Source organism: Opisthocomus hoazin, chromosome Z, assembly GCF_030867145.1.
Source record: "Opisthocomus hoazin isolate bOpiHoa1 chromosome Z, bOpiHoa1.hap1, whole genome shotgun sequence".
In the NCBI taxonomy this organism is placed as follows: Eukaryota; Metazoa; Chordata; class Aves; order Opisthocomiformes; family Opisthocomidae; genus Opisthocomus; species Opisthocomus hoazin.
The window spans coordinates 7764727-7785902 of record NC_134454.1 but is presented as its reverse complement, the minus strand read 5'-3'; the positions used below and the strand labels follow the sequence as shown (position 1 = coordinate 7785902).

The window sequence follows — 21176 nt, the reverse complement described above, 5'->3', positions numbered from 1 at the left end:
AATTAAAATGAATGAAATGTTACAAACAAAATTATTAGTTCTTCATGAAACCCAACGCTGAACTCCGAATTACATTAAACCATACAGAAAATAAAGTGAAGATAGACTTGAATAAAAAGTCTCTGAGTCTCTACTGAATTCTGCACAAACCAAATAGCATACCTGGTGAAAATTGTTCTTTTACGTTTCATTTATCTAAGACACAGATAATAAAACGGACTTATTTTATACATTTTACCTTAAACTGGAACTGTTTCATTTGCTTGTTTCTTTTAACTTAAGCTAGATGTATCAGAAATAGATAACATCTCTAATACAGTTAATTTGCTTATTACAGAAGGTAGCAATTTGATCAGTGAGGGAGAGTGAACAACAACAAAACAAATGAAGTTATCAGTTTACAAAAGTAAACAGAACTAATACGTCTATGGCAAAAGTAAAGAAAGCTTGTGATGATCACAGGTCTTAGTAAATAAATTCTTATTCATTTCTATATTCTTTGTCTCCACATGAAAACTCTCCAAACTAATTCAAAATTTGGAAATATTTTCTGAGTATTACACTATCAGACCAGCCTGGATACATATTATTTTGATGACTCCAATAAATTCTCTGTACAAGAATGAAAAAAGTTATGATGGCAAAGCTCAAATGAGGATCACAAGTGAAACAAGCTCTACCTATCTAAGGTGCAATCCAAATAAAATATTACATTGCTCTATTTTGCATAGTTTCATTATGCCCTTTTTAACACTAAAACACACCTGGTGCTTTAAAATTGCAGTTGAAGCTGAACCTTTTGTTTTTCAATTTACTCTTGAATATTTCAGCTGAACTATACACCTCAAGAGCCTAAAATTATAAAATAATCATATTGTGTCCCACTTCCTTAGCAAGAAATGTACTTCTAATATATTCTAATGCCTCATACTTACAGAATGTTATTATACAAAATAAATAGCACCTTAAAAAACAGATTAAACTATTTTAATGTTAAAAATGCCATTTACTAATTGTAATTTAATTAGCAGTATTTTATTCTGTTCCTAAAGGCAAGCTGATACAGCAGTATAGAAGTTACTTGGAGCAACTAAAATAGGCTGTTTCTTTGACACATATAGCAAGATAAAGCTGTTGCTGAAGGTATGAACCTTTGCTTTTAGTAGAATTGTGGCAAATTTTACTTCTACTTTTGGCAAAAAAATCAAAACAGTTTTTAATTTGCAAAAGATATCATAGAGTTTTTTATATCATTAAAATAATTCTAGGTTATCCAACTTCAGTGTAAATCTACTACTCTTCATTTGTGTTTACTGGATGCATTTAAGCCTCACTTGATTTCACATTCAGTTAAGCATTTCTGCTTACTGAATTCTGTAAAAAAAAAAAAAATTACAGCATGATATGCAAAAAACCAAAAATGAATTTGTTCTTTTTTAAGGAGAAAACTAGCATGATCTCTAAAAGAGGCAATATTTGTATGAAACTGTAGAACAATGTAAAACAACTAAGAAAATACAGGAATATTATTGTTATGTAAGTTTAAAGAAACATCACTTTTCAAATTTCATTCTATCTAGAAGACCTATTCCTTCCTTATGCCTATAGAAAACTATTTGTTTTGCCTGTGGTTGGCCATCATAAAATTAGGTGAAATATTCCACGAAGTATCTTCCAAGTAAGTAAAATGAGAGAGTCTTTAAGCAAAAAAAGAAAACAGTGAAGGGAAAGTCTTGACTTTTTATTAAACAAAACTGAAAGAGGAATCTGCTTTTTCTAAGAAGCCCTGTTTTTCTATTGAAGCCATGTAAAATACACGCAAACGTTAATACACATTCTTTTTTTATTTTGTGACTCAAAAGCTCACACCATGTTATTGATATTTATGCTATTCATGAATTATGACTATTATTTTTATTCTCAGAAAATAATACTACACAGTTTTTGGATGAAATAATAATTTTTTACATCGCAAAAATTTTGGTTTTATCCATACCAACCACCTTCAGGAGCAAAATAAAAACATTTTATCAGAGCAACTAAATTATCCCATGCTACTGTAAATGTTCATCATCATTCTGAATAGAAGAATATTAGGTTTTTACTCATCACATTGGTTCCTAAAAATAAAGTCCTCTAATTTCATTGCCTTTTCGGATACTGATGAATTTGTATTATTAATGATGCTTTATCTCCTTTACAATATTTGTCCACTCTTCCTATATTACGTTTCACAACTCTATTCCCCATTACTTCCAGAACTCAACATCCAGACCAGAATACCCAGAAGAATGAGATGAAAGTATTCATTAGGGCTATGCAGCAAAGCCAGATTGGGTATAAACTCATTTTCCTAATTGAAGTAAGGGCTGATTGAGTAAGCTCTTAAGGGAAAGTTTTGGGTTTATGTTTAGGCCTCTGCAATATTATCTATCACAGTTGTAACAGAATGTATCTTCCCATAGCATTGTAAGACACCTCCGCAATGAGCTTTTAATTTAATCTGGAACAGACTTTGGAGACATATCACAGATAAGTAAGAACAAAGCGTTAAAAAGTAGTATCTCAATATTCTGAACAACATTGGAAATACTGGAAATATTTTGAAATAAGCTACCAAACCTATACTAATATTGAGCAAACAAACTGAAAAAATGCAGGGAAGTTACAGACACCTATCTGTAACTTACATTATTCAACATCTACATCTAACAGTTACACCCAACAACACTGTGTTCTTTTGTTTTCAGAAAAAATATAAAACGTTAAAGGAGGCTCATACAGTTTCCAACCTGACAAATATTCAGTTCAGACAAACTATTATGCAGGCATTCCCAAAGCATTCACTGATATTACCTGAATGACAAAAATAACCTATGAAATGTAAATATTTGCAAGCTGTCAAGGGAAAGGTGTGCCTTCATGTTTAAGTTTTCACAGTATTCTTACTCCTGTATCCTACTTTATATATATATGTATATAACACATATTTTACAAATAGTACTGTGTAGTACTTATTCTGACAACGTAATATTGCTATACATTTTGTCACAATAACTGTGTCAGTCTGCAAGAACATCTGAGTGACTAAGAAACTAGTCCCAAAGATTTTGCATCAGTCTGAGATACTTACTGTCGCTGGGGAGGCCCGCGTTGTATGAGTCACTGAATGACCAGAATTTTCCATTGAATTGCCAATCAGATAGGTCCCTCCTGAGCTGCTAATGAGTTGTCCTCCTGTGACACCCATCTGAATCCCTCCAGTGCCCACCATGCTATGAGACGAGACCACTGTTGTCACCTGTGCAGAACTTCCTTGAGTATCAAAATAATTTCCCCCAGTGTTTTGGCTGTACATCTGGGTTTCTGTGTAAGGATAAGTTGTCGATCGGCTTCAAGAAAAGAAAACAAAAGGAAAAGAAATTATTTGTATTGTTCACTTAGCTGAAGGAAATGTTATTCTAGAAAGGTATGTACAGTAGCTATACCCAAAATAAGTATGATTGGCAAACAATCCGTGCCTCCTCAGAGAATAATATTTGATCAGGTCAAAGCACTAAATAACTAATACAGTGACAATGTTAAACCAAGTATCTACCACACCTTACAGAAAAATTTGTCAGTCTTACCTGAAGAGGAGGAGAGAAGGGAAGTATGAGAAAAATTGAGCAGACAGTCAGAAGGAGCTCATCGAATTATTAATATATTGTAAAGCAATTTATAAAGCTCCATCTGTTTAACTTTTTTTAATCTGACAATAAAATCTCGAATTTTAGTCAGATCTTAAATATTTTGCATACTATGCATGTTGCAAAATTGCAAACAATTCATAAAAATGTCAGCCAAGAGAGTCCAATGTTCAAGAATCCTATGTTATCAATTGTTTTTAAATTTATTAAAGCTCTTGGCTGAAGCTTGATATTCTGAGTTCACTGGTATTTTGGGAAATGCAGTTATTTTTACAGAGTGAATTCAAAATTGGACATGAATTCATGTTACAATTAAAAACTGCATTTAAGAAATAAACCCAAAATAAATTACAACTTGTAAAGCGGACACAAAGATGAAAGAAGTTAAAGGTATGCAACAGTAACTTTTTTTAAATCACTTTCAACCATGAAACATTCACGCCTCATTAACCAGTTTACCATAGCAAACTATTCATCTACTGAAACCTTGTCACATGTGTTTGAAGTTCTCCATCACTTATCTTGCATAATTACTCTTCATAGGCTATAATCTATTTATGGCTTTTGAATGTGTATTTGTTCCCATATAGGAAATTTATCTTCAAATCAACATATTTCAAAATTGTTAAGTAAACAGCATTCATTATTTCAAAGGCCACATTCCTCATTCTGGAAAAGTCTATTTGAAAATTTTATCCTGTTTCGTGACTGCTAAGCTTTGTATCTTGACAAGCATGATAACAGAAAGATCAAAAGGTAAAAAACAGTCAGTATAACCAACCATTAAATTTCTTATTTAAGCAAAAATATCTGTAATGTTGCTTGTAATCAACAGGAAATACCATTTTGAAATTCAAAGTTTTCCATTAACTTGAAGTTACATATGCTGAGATGCACTTACTCCAAGTAAATAAATTTTAAAAGTATTATGATTCTGACAAAAGAGAGGTACCCAATCTCTGCATAAGTCTCCAACTCATTAACTATAACCAAACAAAACAAAAATCCTACAACACTATGCAACTAAACAAGCTCAACAAAAAATACAGACATTTTCATCCAAAAATACAACAAAAGGACGAAACTGCATCCATGTTTTATGCAGTAGGCTGGTGACTTATACACCTATCCAGGAAGTTTTAAGTCAGATATTTTCCCTTTATCCAGACATGGATGCGTTTCTTATCAATACACAGATAAGGTCATGGCAATTTACTGTTTGTTGTTACATTTTTTTAATTATGAAAACTTACACAAGATTAATTAATTAGTAAACAATTGAATCAGAGATAATGATTCCTTCTTTAGCTTCGGAAAATCATTACTTTTAAATAACTGAAAAACATATGGTACCTTATCAACAGTCAAAGTCAGAACTTTTGTTGTATTAACTACGGCCACAACAGTTTCTCCCTCTCTCTTCAGAGACTTTCATAAGCTCTGAAATGTTAGTTTTAAAATCCTAAATGTTTCATAAGCTTCATACTACACTATTTACTCTCACCCCTCCTTAAGCTACTTAAACATTTTCCTTTTCATTTTGACTATTTCAAAAGCCTCAAGATCAGCCGCAAGAAAGTTAGTCTAAAAGGAATGCCTTGCAGTCTACTGAAGAAAAGCAAAACAGTTGTTTCTGGGACTAATGCTCAAGCAGATAGTTGATCTTTAAACATTTATTTTGGGGAGTTAAAATCAGTTGCTCTTTACATTGTAATAACCCATGTATGTGTTTAGATACCATGCAGGTCCCAATTAATCTATTTTATCAAGCCAAGGTATCATTGTGATACCTTGTGATACCATTGTGATATTGTTTATTCTGTGATAAGCAAGGTAACTGCTAGCAAAGCTGGTGTTGCATCTGTCTCAGAAAGAATCACACAATTCACAGAATGTGAATAGTGCTATGCAGCAGAGGATAATTTAGGAAAATGTAGTGATGGAAACTCAGGAGAAACAGTCCATGCAAATGATCGTCAAGGGACTGAACACTGTAATTTCTCCCAAAAGAGAAGAAAAAATTGGCATCAGTATCAGGTATCAGTAAGGAAAGGAAAGAAAGGACAAGGCCATTGTTGACAATAAAAACAGACACGGCTAGAGGAAAAAGACTGTCCAAAAGATGAGAGGAAAACAAATCTCATTTGCAGAAGTGGAACTCAAGACATAGTTCTTTGAAGCAATGCAAGCCCTAGAGAATGCTCAAAATTTCACAGGAAAATTAAGTTACAGACTTAGTGTGGAAAAGGGAGAGAAAAGGGAATGCTTGTTTGCTTTTACCTTGTTTAGACCTGCATATCATGTATAGCATCTAAATTAAGTACTGACTGAACATCTACATCTGTTACAATAGTACTCCATATGAATGGATAAAGAATGATCATTGGGGTACACCAATGGGTCACACTTCAAGATAAACACATTCTTCCCTTTGTTCCAACAAACAGCAGCTTCTTCTGGAAGACCTGATTACTGGAGATAATTAAGCAAACCTTTAGCAATAGAGATCAACAGGGTAATTAAAAATCAGATAAAACCCTTATTATCACATGCCATTAATAATTGCAACTTGGCAAAGAGCCTTTTAACCAAAATAGAAACTAATTCATCTGGAAACTAAAAATACAGCTGCAGGAGATGATGTTTTGGAAAGCAGTGACTCCAAGGTTTTAAGATCACTGCATACAATAACATGACTCCTCAACATAAAACTGTAGCAAAGAGAAAAATATGATGCTACATTCTTTACTTACACAGAAGGGATAACCTGAAGTAAGGAAGTGATCATCTACTTCTCCATAGCACCTGTAGCACAAACATGCAACACTTTCTCAAATAATCTGACATATATCATATAGTCACTTCTTTCCCATTGCAAAGGTTGTAAAAGCACTCCTAGCTCTTCATTGCTTCAACAGCTGCATATAAAGATCATCTAGGGACTAACCTCTGAAGGAAGGGGTTAAAAGGGATTTTAATAGAAGTGGCATTACCTAATAGTTGCTGTGCATGTAAAAACTGATTGTGCCTATCTACTGTCTAAATTAACTGAAGCAGAGAGTCTTGCATCTCCATACAAAGGGGTTGCTTCCTGATAGGGGCTGGGAGTCGCCTAGAACTGGTCAAAACCGACCCTGCTGTGTGGATGGGAGCCAGGGGAGAACTGAGTTTGCGCAGAAACAAAGGTCCATCAGCAGACACCATGATGAAGAGGATGGGCCTTCATCTTGGGACCCCCGACGACCACCACTAGGAGGCACTGCGCAAGTGCAACTGGGAGGAGTCTATGGAAATTATTTCTCGGAACTGATTTTGATCTGCAATGAGGACAGATGCATATGTATAGGTGTATTGGGAAATCTAATGCATACGTAATATTTGGTTGTATAAATTGAAGAGACATGTTGCTGCTCGGCGCGCACGACTTTGGTGGGACTACCCCCCATGCTGCCTGGCGCCGAATAAACATCCCTACTTTACAATCTTACAGATTGTGGAGTCTGCTTTCTGCACGTCACCTCAGTGTAACTAAAGTCTTCTGGCTCTTTATGAGAACACCTTGGTGATATATTGTGGTTGAGATACAAGGTAGGCAACAGAACCTAATAGTTCCTCCTATCAAAACACTGTGAAATTCAGTGTTTATTGGAACGTAGTATTGGAAAGTTCATCAGAATTACTAGTAAGTTTGAAGTCTAAGTAGTTAGGCTGCAGAATCCTAGTTTCCAGAAGGCTGTGCAACCTAGATGACTACCCTGAGAGCAAGTCACACAAAGTGAGACACTGCATTAATTCAATTCAAATTAAACAAGCCTAGAACATGTATCCAATGTTGAGATCCCACACTGGAAATCAATGAGACCAGCATGAGTTGGACTAGGACTGCAAGGTACAATAGTTCAAGGCATCATCTATTACAGCTTCTTGCTTACATACATTTTCTAACGATTTGCAAAACATCATGCTAGAAATAAAACATGGAGCTGTGGTTGCTAATAAAATTATATTTTTTTGGCATATGAAAACACAAAATAACTGATTTCTAAGTTCAGTAAGCCCCAGCATTACCACACAAATTAAGTGCAAAGTATCGCACTATATTACAGACACTAACTTAATGTTACTAAGCGTAACTTTTAGAGACACTTCTGTCTCTTCAAAGACACTGACACTCTGAAGAAAGGAGACAAATAAAAACAATGGCACAGAAAGAGTAAACCTTGTTGTTGTCTTCCCTTAGTTTTTAATGTGCACATGCACACACGGGAAATCATTTATTCTCAGCTGCACCTATGATTTGATTCTATGTAAATGTCAAGAATCTGATCTATTGACTACTATAAATCAGTGTTCCTACTATGTAAATTACATTATGTCTAAGTAATTTACATAGGCTGATTCTGGTCTTAAATCTTCTTTGAGCAAGTATCTGATGGGACATGCTTACCTTTCCAATATTTACATTTACCTAGAAAACATCACCTACAAACTTGTGCTGGTTTTACTCATGTTTTAGGAAAGTCCGCCTTGTTGAAAGATTTTTTTCTTCATTCTGTTTTAGTAAAAAAACCAAACATTTATTTCCTTGCAGCAGGAACTGAGAAACGCAGAGTGCCTTCAAATAAAAATTCTCAAATCAGGTTAGATGTCCAGACAAGTAAACTCAAGTGCTGTTAGTGTTTGTTTTAAATTAGGTTTCAACTTCATATTATACTCTGGTAACTTCCGTGTCTTGCAAAACAAGTCATTAACTACTGAATTCTTGTTACCAGCTGTAGACACCGACTCGGAAAATTCAAGTCTTGGGTAAAACGCACATAAGTCTATTTTTTCACTTGAAGATGTATACATTTTATACAGCAACTTGAAATACCAGCATCCCTTCACAGTGGCTGCACAAGAACTGTATCTTAATTCAAACAAGAAAACCATTCAGTGTAAATTTTTTATTCTTCTGTAATTGTTACTCAAACAAACAAGTAACATAATAATAATAATTATCATACTCATCAAATAATAACCTCAGAATTACTCTTGTGGCTTTTGGTATGGATTACCTACATAGCTTAGCAGGCAGGCATGTGTTTTTTCACTGTGATCTCTGTAATGAAAGTTAGCCTTCTGGTACTTAATTAACTAAGGTATTATTTCCTGGGATATAAATATGATAAATACTAGATAAAAATCAGTATTTCAAGATACACTATTATTTATATGCAGTGTAGCTAATGCTTATGATAATGCTATGGTATTGCAATATGGTAGAAAACCTCCATGCATAAAAATCAATGAATGATAATGGAGGGGGCTAAATCATCTGTCTCACCATGCCTCATACAACCTCCAGCTTTCCCACAAAGAAATCTACTCTTGTAACCAAAATATTGATTCACAGTTTTTTAATAATGGATCAAATCCCAGTGAAGCAATAAACTTGTTCCGCAAAAGCCTCCTCAATTGATCTAAAGACAGACACGGAAGAACTCGTAAGGCAGATATTGTCAGTTACTTTCACCAATCCCCCTTTTTCAAGTGAAACTGCTTATTATGGGTTTGCGTGGCAAGGTTTTGGTAGCTGGGGGACTACAGGGGTGGCTTCTGTGGGAAGCTGCCAGAAGCTTGCCCCATGTCTGATAAAGCTAGTGCCAGCTGGCTCTAAGACAGAGCCGCCACTGAGCAAGGCCAAGCCAATCAGCAATGGTGGTGGCACCTCTGTGACAACATATTTAAGAAGTGGAAGCAAAAACTGCAGTGAAACGGCAGCGAAGAGAGAGGAGTTTGATGATGTGAAAGAAACAAATCTGCAGACAACAAGGTCAGTGAAGAAGGAGGGAGAAGGAGGTGCTCGAGATGCTGGAGCAGAGTCTTCCCTTACAGTCTGTGATGAAAGATCATGGTGAGGCAGGTTCTTCTCCTGCAGTCCATGGAGGTCCACGGTGCAGCAGATATCCACCAGTAGCCTGTGGAAGGGATCCCACACTGGAGCAGGTGGATGCCTGAAGCTGTGACCCCATGGGGAGCCCGCGCTGGAGTAGGCTCCTGCCAGGACCTGCAGACCCGTGGAGGGAGAAGCCCATGCCAGAGCAGGTTTGCTGGCAGGGCTTGTGACCCCGTGGGGGACCCACGCTGGAGCAGCCTGTTCCTGAAGAACTGCACCCGTGCAAGGACCCACGCTGGGGCAGTTCATGAAGAACTGCAGCCTGTGGGAAGGACTCACGTTGGAGAAGTTTGTGGAGAGCTGTCTCCCATGAGAGGGACCTCACGCTGGAGCAGGGGCAGAGAGTGAGGAGTCCTCCCCCTGAGGAGGAAGGAGTGGCAGAGACAAAGTGTGACAGACTGACCGTAACCCCCATTCCCCACCCCCCTGTGCTGCTCAGGGGGAGGAGGGAGAGAAACGGGAGTGAAGCTGAGCCCAGGGAAGAAGACAGAGGTGGGGAGAAGGTGTTCTAAGATCTGGATTTATTTCTCACTATCCTACTCTGATTTGATTGGTGATGAATGGAACTTCCTGTCCTCCCCAAGTTCAGTCTGTTTTGTCTGTGACAGTAACTGGTGAGTGATCGCTCCCTGTCCTTCTCTCGACTCTCGAGCCTTTCATCATATTTCCTGTCCCCTGTCCAGCTGGGGAGGGGGAGTGATAGAACAGTTTTGGTGGGCACCTGGCATTTATCCAGGCCAAACCAAAACACTGCTAAAATCAAAGATCAAAACCTACCCTATGAAAGGGCAATTAATGCATCTACAATCAGAGAACAGAAATTCGACATCAGCAATTTCCTCTGTAATAGCGAGTAGTTGACCCACTTAATGCATATACATTTTCTCTGTATGGACAACTTTAAACATATCAGCCAGAAAAAGATTTCTAGAATTTACCTAAAATAGAGTTGCATTATTCCATATAAATAAATTCTTATTTGCCACATTCAGAAATTACAGTAAATATATTACTGACAGGCATTCATTATCAATAAAAATGAACTGAGATCTTCATCACTCAGTCTAAGATCTTTTTCCACATGGCAATAAAGCAGTAAAAGCACACACAATGCACAAATGCAGGAAAACCCTGTAATACAGGGAAGGAAGTAAATGAAAATAGAGGAGAAATCTTGTAAATTATATTCCCAGGACCTGTAAGTTAGACAGATGGGGAACCTTAGATATGGGCCTCTAGAAATTCTTATGAAGTACTGCAGGTCTATAGTCTAAGAAATATGGTATTGCCACTATTAGGCACATGTCACAGGGTTTGTACTAAATCTGCAAGACCTCAAGACTTGGACTTGTCAGTCTTCCCTTGTCTAGACTTGTCTGTGCTAGCCTAGAGCTTTGTTCTAGCTTAGCTGTAGCAGTAGTTGTTAAACAGTCAGACAAATGTTAATTAAAATGTTTCTATTTTAGCTTAGCCTTCTACGATTCTGTGGTATAAAGCCTGTTGTTAAAATACTGATGCACTTCTCTAAGTAGCAGACAGTAACATAAAATAGCTGTTTGTGTAGAATAAACAATCCATGAACCTATATTGAAAACATAGCAAAGAGGACCATGAGTACAGGATGACACTATTCAAGAAGTATCCAGAAAATATAAAACACACCAAATATTCAGATGTAATACGGGAACAGAAACCAATGAATAATAAATAAAGTGTAGACTGTGTTAGAAAACGTATTATTAAAAAGCTGCAAGTGGACCCAGTGTGAGTAGAGAGCCCACCACCACCCATCACACTTCTCCAGGCATAACACCTATGATGGTGGTAACTTGCTGTTATCCTTTCTCAGATGGAAGCCACTGACCTCAGTATGCTGAGGGGTAGTAAAAGGGTATGGATAATGCCAGAGAGAAGGGAATGGATACTAGGAAGATAACAACTTTGACTGTATTGATACTAATTCTTTGATTTAACTGTTAAGATTTCAATTAGAGTAATAGTAAATTCTTGATTTTGCACACAAGATGTGTTTTGCCCACACAAACCCCACAAATTGTAGTACAATTTGGTGAAGAATATGGTTAGAACACAACAGCAGTAACGATTCTCGGACAATCCCAGCAATTAAAACTCTCTTTACCACACCAGAATTATCAGGCAAAAGGCTACATTTGATTTGTACATTACACTTTATGTAAGAAGAAAGTTCATGTCTAGTATAGGGGACTCACTTGGATTCTTAATATAGGTGCAGCCATAATATTCTTTATGTATTCTAAACTGCCAGCTAAGCCTGTACATGTCATCACAACAACAATGAGTTTTTGTTTCAGGATAGACTGACATGCTTGACAAGTAAAATTCTTATTAACAAGATAAAAATGAAGATAACCTAATTCAAATATTCTCATATTGTACAACGTATGTGACAAGTTGTAGGTTACATCCCTATTAATCAGACATGATGTAACATTTATTCCAGAGATGCCAGTACACTGAATTAACATCTTCACCCTAACTATGAGTTACAGATTTCTTATTCCATTGCTACAGCAGTACTGTCACTTGATAAGACTATGGAAGCATCCTATATATGATTTTGAATTAGAATTAAATTTTGACTTAGCATCGTCATAAAATAAATCAAACATATAGTCATAGGAAGACAGCCAAAAAGATAAACCACTGGTCACTGTAGTCAATCACATCATGTGCAAACCTAACCCTATTTCTCAAAAGTGAAACAGACAATTTCTGCAGTAGCAGTAACGGGACAAACTGGATGTAACACACTTCTGTAAATCTGTCAGAATCCACAAGGCTGATCTTTCACAGATTTCAGTATGAAGAACACAAAAAGATCAGCTGCAGTCCGAACACTTGCCTAAATATTATAGCACAAGAGAGGCTGGCCTCTGTGTTCACAGCAGAACTTGACAGTCTATGCCAGCTCTGTTTAGGGATATGGTAAGCTTTTTGTTGACTTCCAAAACCTGTAAAATGTCACTCCCACAATGATACAGCCCTGAACAAGCTATTTCAGTGGCAAAACAAGAAGAGGAGAAATAAATACAATTTTTTTTAAACCACAGAACTTAGGCAATGATAAAAACAGCAAATAAAAAAAACAGTTCTTTAATCTCTGAAGGAAGCTAGTCATCAGCAACCTAAACCCCAATCTCCTTCACCTATCAAATATATTACATTATAACTTATAATACATTAATCAATAACTCTAATTTACTTAAATGACATTTTTCCATTCTTAATTTACATAAATGACATTTTTCCATTCTTAATCTGGTGTATAAAAGTATACACGAAAATGTGTTTCACAATTTAAAAGTCTTTAAAAATTCTGAGTAGATCATAGACTGGTCCCATTCTCCATGAATGAAACCGTATCTCTTCAAAAGTTAATGTTCCTAAAAGTACTGAACAACAAATTCGCTGTTCACAATGTTGTTGTTCACCGTAACACGGGTAAATTCTTCTATAGGAGGGAAAGACAGTGGGGATGAGGCTCATCTGCTAAGGTGAGCTTTCTAATTACAGAATTCTTTTATATCCTGATAACTGTAAATGTAACAAATGTAACATGTAGGGGATGTTATCACTTCAGGTGGTCAGAAACAAGTCTTGGATCTTTGTGAATAATTCGGACCGTTGCAAGACAAGGGACTCCTGAATAATCCCTTTAGGCGCCTGGGCCTTGGGAGAACAGGTATGCAAACTACAGAGATAAGGAGGCTGCAGAATAATCTGAAGACCCCTGCCGAGAGACGCCAAACAAACATGTGCGACGGACATTACCATATATTAATGAATTCTCAGAAAAGCCATTACTATGATAAACATTTCTTGCAAATGTAATGAATATGTATGTTAACGTAGCATAAATACCTAGCAACTGTGTCTCTTCGGTGCACACGTTTGGAGGAGAGATCCCCCGTGTGCCCGGCGCCGCAATAAAGAATACCTGCTTAATAGTCTGCTGACGATATACCGAGTCTTCAATTCCGGCTGCTCACGGCATCAATCCCATTGACTGATTTTCCACAAACACAGGGTTAATTTTCGCTGGACTCCAGGAAGGGGCACAGCCGCGCAGCTGGGGCTGACCCCACCTGGCCAAACGGAGCCCGGTGTTCCATACCCTGTGACGTCACGCTGGGTTCCGACGGGGGGCGGGGGGGGCGGCGCGGACTCCAGGAAGGGGCACAGCCGGGGGGTGGGGGCTGACCCCACCTGGCCAAACGGACCCCGGTGTTCCATACCATGTGACGTCACGCTGAGTTCCGACGGGGGGGTGGGGCGGCGCGGTGGGGGGGGGGGGGCCGGCGCGGCGGGAACTAACTCGCGGCTGGAGAGTACGCGGCGGCGGTCCTGCCCGGGAGAGAGGGTCTGTTGTCCGAGTTTGTGTCCTATTTTCTCCTTATCTGTATCGTTGTTGTTCCTGTTCCCTCTGTTTGCTGTTCTGTTAAACTGCCCTTATCCCGACCCACCAGTTTCTGCCTGGTTCTTTCCATTCTCCTCCGCACCGCGGCGGGGGGAGGGGCGGCCGCGTGGCGCTTCTGTTGCCGGCGGCAGCCGAAACCAAAACACATTTATTTGGCGCCCGAGTGTGGGGCGGGGATAACGGCAGGGCTGAGCAGCGGCTGTTAAAACTGCTTTCTTAGATTTTGTTAAATTTTGTTATACGCATTTTTCTGTGTTAAGGAGTCGCCGGTAAAAAAAAATGTTTCTGACTTTGATCAAGTGGCTCTGCTATGTAAATCCGTACTTGCACTATGTGTTCATTGCCATGCTGTTCATCATGGCCGGGAAAAGAATCAGGATGATGATTTTCCTCTACTGTACGATATCGACTTATGACATGATAACATCAATGTGCATGAAATTAGGCTTGTATTTGCACGCGACACTGCAGTCCGTACCTCGGATCCTATGTCTTAGAATTTGTGAATAATCAAACCTAATCTGTGGGGAAAACCGGAGGGGGATACCTTCCCCCACTCTTTCGCCCCCCCCCCCCCCCCCCCCCCCCCCCCTTCAGGCTACTCCTAACGGCTTTTGAGAATTTCGAGTACCCGTGGGATGCTCAGGGCAGCACTCTCCTTTTGTTATGCCTCCTGAATGGGTTGCAGGTTTTGTTTAGGGTTAAGCAAGTCGTTAAGAACATCGTGCAGAGACCTGCCCCGGGGCTGGATAGCTGTGAGTGGCTGGGTGTGTGGGACAGCATGGGCAGATGTCTAGAGCAGTGGGCACCACCGGTATGTTTTAAACTCATCCCTGAACAAATACAGAATCCGGACAATCTGGTAAAATATCTGCAAAAAGTGTGCTGCCACCCTGGGAACTCCAGAGAGACACAAATCACTGCAATGTGCTGGGGTCTGGCCCACGCCTACCGAGCCCTGTTCAACACTGTTCAGTGCCCTAAAGGGGAAAGGGGGGGAAACGAAGCGGCAGGCACTGCGGCTGGCGCTGCCCCCCCAGCCGGCCCTGCAGCCCCTCCAGCCCAGCAGGCAGTCACAGCCCCCCCGACCGGCACCACGGCTGCTGCAGCCACTGGCATGGTACCGGCTCCCCCAGTGGGCAAGGCAGCTGCTCCAGCGCCAGTTCCAGCTGCAGGCAGCGTGGCTGAGCCCAGTGACCAACCTGTGCCCGTAGCAGTCGCCCCCGTAAAACTAAAGAAAGACGCAAAGAGAGCAGATCGCTCCGGGAGGGATGACGATGAGCCAGGGTCATCACGGGAGATAGAGACAGAGATCATCACCCGGTCCCTGTCCCTGGGCGAGCTGCCAGACATGAGGAAAGATTTCAGCCGCCACCCTGGCGAGCACATTGCCACCTGGCTGCTGCGGTGCTGGGATAACGGGGCCAGCAACTTGGAGTTAGAGGGCAAGGAAGCCAAGCAGCTGGGATCCCTGGCCAGGGATGGGGGCATTGACAAGGCCATTGGGAAGAAGGAACACTTTCCTCAGCCTCTGGAGGAGACTTCTGTCAGGCGTGAGGGAGAGGTACCCCTTCAGTGACGATTTTGTATGCTATCCTGGCAAGTGGACCAATATGGAAAGGGGTATTCAGTACTTGAGGGAATTAGCTGTGCGGGAGCTGGTTTACTGTGACACAGACGATGAGCAGGTACCCACAGACCCAGATGAACTCCAGTGCTCACAATCCATGTGGAGGAAGTTTGTGCGGAGCGCACCCTCCTCATATGCCAACTCACTGGCAGCTGTAAACTGGAAAGGTAATGATAACTGTAAATGTAACAAATGTAACATGTAGGGGATGTTATCACTTCAGGTGGTCAGAAACAAGTCTTGGATCTTTGTGAATATTGGGATGGTTGCAAGACAAGGGACTCCTGAATAATCCCTTTAGGCGCCTGGGCCTTGGGAGAACAGGTATGCAAACTACAGAGATAAGGAGGCTGCAGGATAATCTGAAGACCCCTGCCGAGAGCCGCCAAACACAACGGACATTACAATATATTAATGAGCTCTCAGAAAAGCCATTACTATGATAAACATTTCTTGGAAATGTAATGAATATGTATGTTAACGTAGCATGAATACCTAGTAACTGCTCTCTTCGGTGCACACGTTTGGAGGAGAGATCCCCCGTGTGCCCGGCGCCGCAATAAAGAATACCTGCTTAATAGTCTGCCGAATATTGAGTCTTCAATTCCGGCTTTTCACGGCATCATTTCTGGCACCCCAGATGGGACCCGCTCTGCTCGGCTGCAGGACCCACTGAGAACAGGACTCCCTAGGGTACCCCCGGGATTTCCCGGAGGGACTCCTCGCCTCACTCGGATCACTGCAGGAGCAGACAAGGACCAACTAAACGAGTAAAGGTATTCTTTTTTTTCCTTTCTTTCTCTGTTTTGGTATGTGAGACCGGTCATTTGGAGAGTTCTCATAAGTCGTAGGAGACGTCCTACGCTGAGCGCTGTACACCAGGCTACTAGTGCCTGAGGGTGTACATCTTGGTACGTTGGTGCAAGCACGGGTTGTGCTTTGCACTTCTGTAATAACGTGCTTTTGGTAGTTGTGCGTTGGTACAAGCATGGATTAAGCTTTGTACTTCTGTAATAACGTACATTCGGTATTGGTCCGCTTAGGAAACCTGCTTAAGTTGTACTTCTGGCGATACGGATTTGTTGGTATTGAACTCGGATATCGGGTATCTCGGATACTGGCTTGTTAACATACCCATCAGGCATCGTAAAACCAAAAAACCAAAAAAAAACCCCAAAAAAACACCTTGCACGGTGAACCTCTTTTCTCGTGACCAGAATATTTATTGTGACATTTTTGGAACGTGGTCAGAGTGGAACAGAAGGGGACGACAGGTTAAAATTGTTAAGATAAAGACTAACTGAAGTATAGAATCAACAAAGTAAAATGGGGGACAGCAAAGCAGTGGTATTTTAAAGAAAAGCCCCTTAGGATGTACTCTAGCACACTGGAAAGCTTGTGTGACTGTGTATGAAGCCTCTGTGTGAAAGACAAATAAGTCAAAAAAAAAAAAAAGAGAAAAAAGAAAAAAAAAGAAGAAAAAAAAAACACCACGTACATTTGGCACGTTCTGCTAATTTCCGGTTTTTGACTTGGGACTGTTGTATTTGAACTCTGATTCATCGGGGCCGTGGTTTATGATTTCTTAAGTATCAGTGCAGGGTCTTCCCGTGGGGGGGATTTTGAGAGTCTCTCCCAGGATCTAGACGGCAACATTGGGAAAAGTAAGGGAGACCCCTCACTTGACAACATCTTAATAATGTATGGGGTTTGGTTTGCTTAAAGAAAATCGGCATGATTTAGGAATTGAATTGGGAATTTGGGGATTGGTTTTAAAATACTTACAAGTTGGTACATATTGTGGGGTTACAAGTTCTCCAGTTATTTGGCATTGATCGATCATTTAGGGACTCTGGTTTTGGGGTATGTATTCAATATACTGTATATACTGTTTTGAAAGAGCTCTATGTATATAAACATGTTAACTGAAGTGGTTTGCCTGTATATATTGTTGTACTTAGGTGATACAGTTTGTAAACAGAAGGATTTTAAAAGATCGCTTCTAGGTTGTGTGTGTGTGTGTTGTGTTAACCGATTGGTGGAGAAGTTGAGAAGTTATTTTATTGTAACATGAGTTTAGGAGGGAGGTGATGCCCTCACAAACAATTAATTGAATTATGATATGTTGTTAGAATTGATGCGGTTTTGTGGACAATTAAAAAGTATCGGAGATGAAAAGTTTAACGCGGTATTGAAAAGAAAAAAAAAAAATAAACCAAAGGAAAACCCCTCTGGATTTTACAAAGGCTTGTGTAAAGTGATTAGAACAGAAAGGTATCAAGTTACAAGCTGCTTTGCTAGCTGCTGCTCTAAATGAAGAAAGAAAAAAAAAAGCAAAGCTCTTAGAAGTTAAGCAACAGAAAAACGAAATGAAAAAGAGGGGAAACAAGGTAACTTTTTACAGTATGGACTACTAGTGGAGTGCGAATCAGAATACAATACTCCTGTGTTACCAGTAAAAACAAACAAACAAAAAAAAAGCAAAAATCAGATGGAACTTATTGGATAGTACGGATAGTACAGGATTTAAGAGAAGTGAATAATATTGTTAGGGGCATACACCCTGTGGTAGCAAGTATGGTTTACGGTATTGGATTTAAATGATGCATTCTTCTGTCTGCCTTTAGCCAAAGAAAGTCTGAATTTATTTGCATTTGAGTGGGAAAATCCTACCACGGGTAAAAAAAACCCAGCTTGCCTGGACAGTGTTACCCCAAGGTTTTAAGCATAGCCCGCTATACTCCCACTGAAAAAGAGATTCTGGCAGCATATGAAGGCGTTCGAGCTGCTTCAGAAGTGGTCGGCACTGAAGCACAGCTCCTCCTAGCACCACGATTGCCGGTCCTGGGCTGGATGTTCAAAGAGAGGGTCCCCTCTACGCATCATGCCACCGATGCTACGTGGAGTAAGTGGGTCGCGCTGATCACCCAGCGCGCCCGAATGGGAAACCCCAGTCGCCCAGGAATTCTGGAGGTAATCATGGACTGGCCAGAAGGCAAAGATTTTGGAGCATCGCCAGAGGAGGAGGTGACACGTGCTGAAGAGGCCCCACTGTATAACCAGCTGCCAGAAGATGAGAAACAGTATGCCCTGTTCACGGATGGGTCCTGTCGCATTGTGGGGAAGCAGCGGAGGTGGAAGGCTGCTGTATGGAGCCCTACACGACAAGTCGCAGAAACTGCCGAGGGAGAAGGTGAGTCCAGCCAGTTTGCAGAGGTGAAAGCCATCCAGCTGGCTTTAGACATTGCCAGTCGAGAGAAGTGGCCAGTGCTCTACCTTTACACCGACTCTTGGATGGTGGCCAATGCCTTGTGGGGGTGGCTGCAGCAATGGAAGAAGAACAACGGGCAGCGCAGAGGCAAACCTATCTGGGCTGCCCCATTGTGGCAAGATATTGCTGCCCAGCTGGAGCAGTTGGTTGTAAAAGTCTGTCACGTGGACGCCCACGTCCCTAAGAGTCGGGCCACTGAAGAACATCAAAACAACCACCAGGTAGATCAGGCTGCTAAGACTGAAGTGGCTCAGGTGGATCTGGACTGGCAACATAAGGGTGAACTGTTTATAGCTTGGTGGGCCCATGACACGTCAGGCCACCAAGGAAGAGACGTGACATACCGATGGGCTCGTGATCGAGGGGTGGACTTGACCATGGACACCATTGCACAGGTTATCCATGAATGTGAAACATGCGCTGCAATCAAGCAAGCCAAGCGGGTAAAGCCTCAGTGGTATGGAGGACAATGGCTAAAATATAAATACGGGGAGGCTTGGCAGATTGACTACATCACACTGCCACAAACCCGCCAAGGCAAGCGCTATGTGCTCACAATGGTGGAGGCCACCACCGGATGGCTGGAAACCTACCCTATGCCCCATGCCACTGCCCGGAATACCATCCTGGGCCTGGAAAAACAAGTCCTGTGGCAACATGGCACTCCCGAAAGAACTAAGTCGGACAATGGGACTCATTTTCGTAACAGCCTCATAGACACCTGGGCCAAAGAACACGGTATTGAGTGGGTGCATCACATGCCCTACCATGCACCAGCCTCTGGAAAGATCGAGCGGTACAATGGGCTGCTAAAAACCACTTTGAGGGCAATGGGGGGTGGGACTTTCAAAAACTGGGATACTCATTTAGCAAACGCCACCTGGTTGGTTAACACCAGAGGGTCCACCAACTGGGCTGGTCCTGCCCAGTCAAAACCTCAGCGCCCCGTAGAAGGGGATGAAGTCCCCGTAGTGCACATGCGGAACATGTTAGGGAAGACAGTTTGGGTCAGTCCTGCCTCGGGCAAAGGCAAGCCCGTCCGGGGGATTGCTTTTGCTCAAGGATCTGGGTGTACCTGGTGGGTAATGCGGAAGGATGGGGAAGTCCGATGTGTACCTCATGGGGATTTAATTTTGGGCGAGAATAGTCCATAAATAAATTGTATAAAGTTAATTGTTAAATAACCCTGTCACTGTCTGTTATCACTGTTATAATTGTTATATTTTGTACCAGTAGTAGCATAGTAAGAATCGTCCAGATTAAAGAAGGATGGACTTTTTCGGTGAAAACCTAGCAGAGCACAGCAGTGATGGAACGGGACCTGGCTTTCAACAACTGGCATCCAGCAACTTCATGAAGATCAACATCTCCTGCAGACTGTGGGCACGCGCCGCACCAGATACATGAGCCGTGAGCTCCGGATGCAGCAAGTGACCGCCCATCACCACACATCACCTCCCCTGCCACGGAAGACCGTAACGACAGATGGAGCCTGAAGTCATGGATTAAATGAACTCAGTGGACACTTTAGAGTGATGATCCTTAGACTAAGGGAATGATATCTGGAGACAGGAGAAGTGGTGGTGATCAACTGGACAATGGGGGAACCTGGGCATGACGTAGATGGTATGGAATAAGGGGTGGATAATGTCAGGGTTAATTTTCACTGGACTCCAGGAAGGGGCACAGCCGGGGGGTGAGGGCTGACCCCACCTGGCCAAACAGAGCCCGGTGTTCCATACCATGTGCCGTCACGCTGGGTTCCGGTGGGGGGGGAGGCGGCGAAGCGGGGACTCACTCACGGCTGGGGAGCACGCAGCGCCAGTTCTGTCCGGGAGAGCGGGTCTGTTGTGCGAGTTTGTGTCGTGTTTTCTCCTTATCTGTATCATTGTTGTTACTGTTCCCTCTGTTTGCTGTTCTGTTAAACTGCCCTTATCCCGACCCACCAGTTTCTGCCTGGTTCTTTCCATTCTCCTCCGCACGCCGGCGGGGAGAGGGGCGGCCACGTGGCGCTTTTGTTGCCGGCGGCAGCCGAAACCAAAACACTGACAAAGGCATTCAGATACATAAACACAGTAAAATCATGGAAACCTGAAGTTTTGTACTAAGCGTTCAGTAACACCTGGTTCTGTTTTTTGCAAGGACTGTGAGCAGTCATGTAGTACACATCTCACACACTACCAAAAGTG

General features: G+C 41.2%; 1 protein-coding gene across 5 annotated transcripts in view; it reads right to left on the bottom strand.

Moving 5' to 3' along the window:
- The window catches only part of RFX3 (regulatory factor X3), a 147001-nt gene that overhangs the window by 41647 nt on the left and 84178 nt on the right, over positions 1 to 21176 (bottom strand). For all 5 annotated transcript variants that reach the window (XM_075410679.1, XM_075410677.1, XM_075410678.1 and 2 more), the window contains exon 4: positions 3134 to 3392. In XM_075410679.1, the coding sequence (XP_075266794.1) occupies positions 3134 to 3392 (259 nt within the window). The remainder of the gene's footprint in view (positions 1 to 3133; positions 3393 to 21176) is intronic.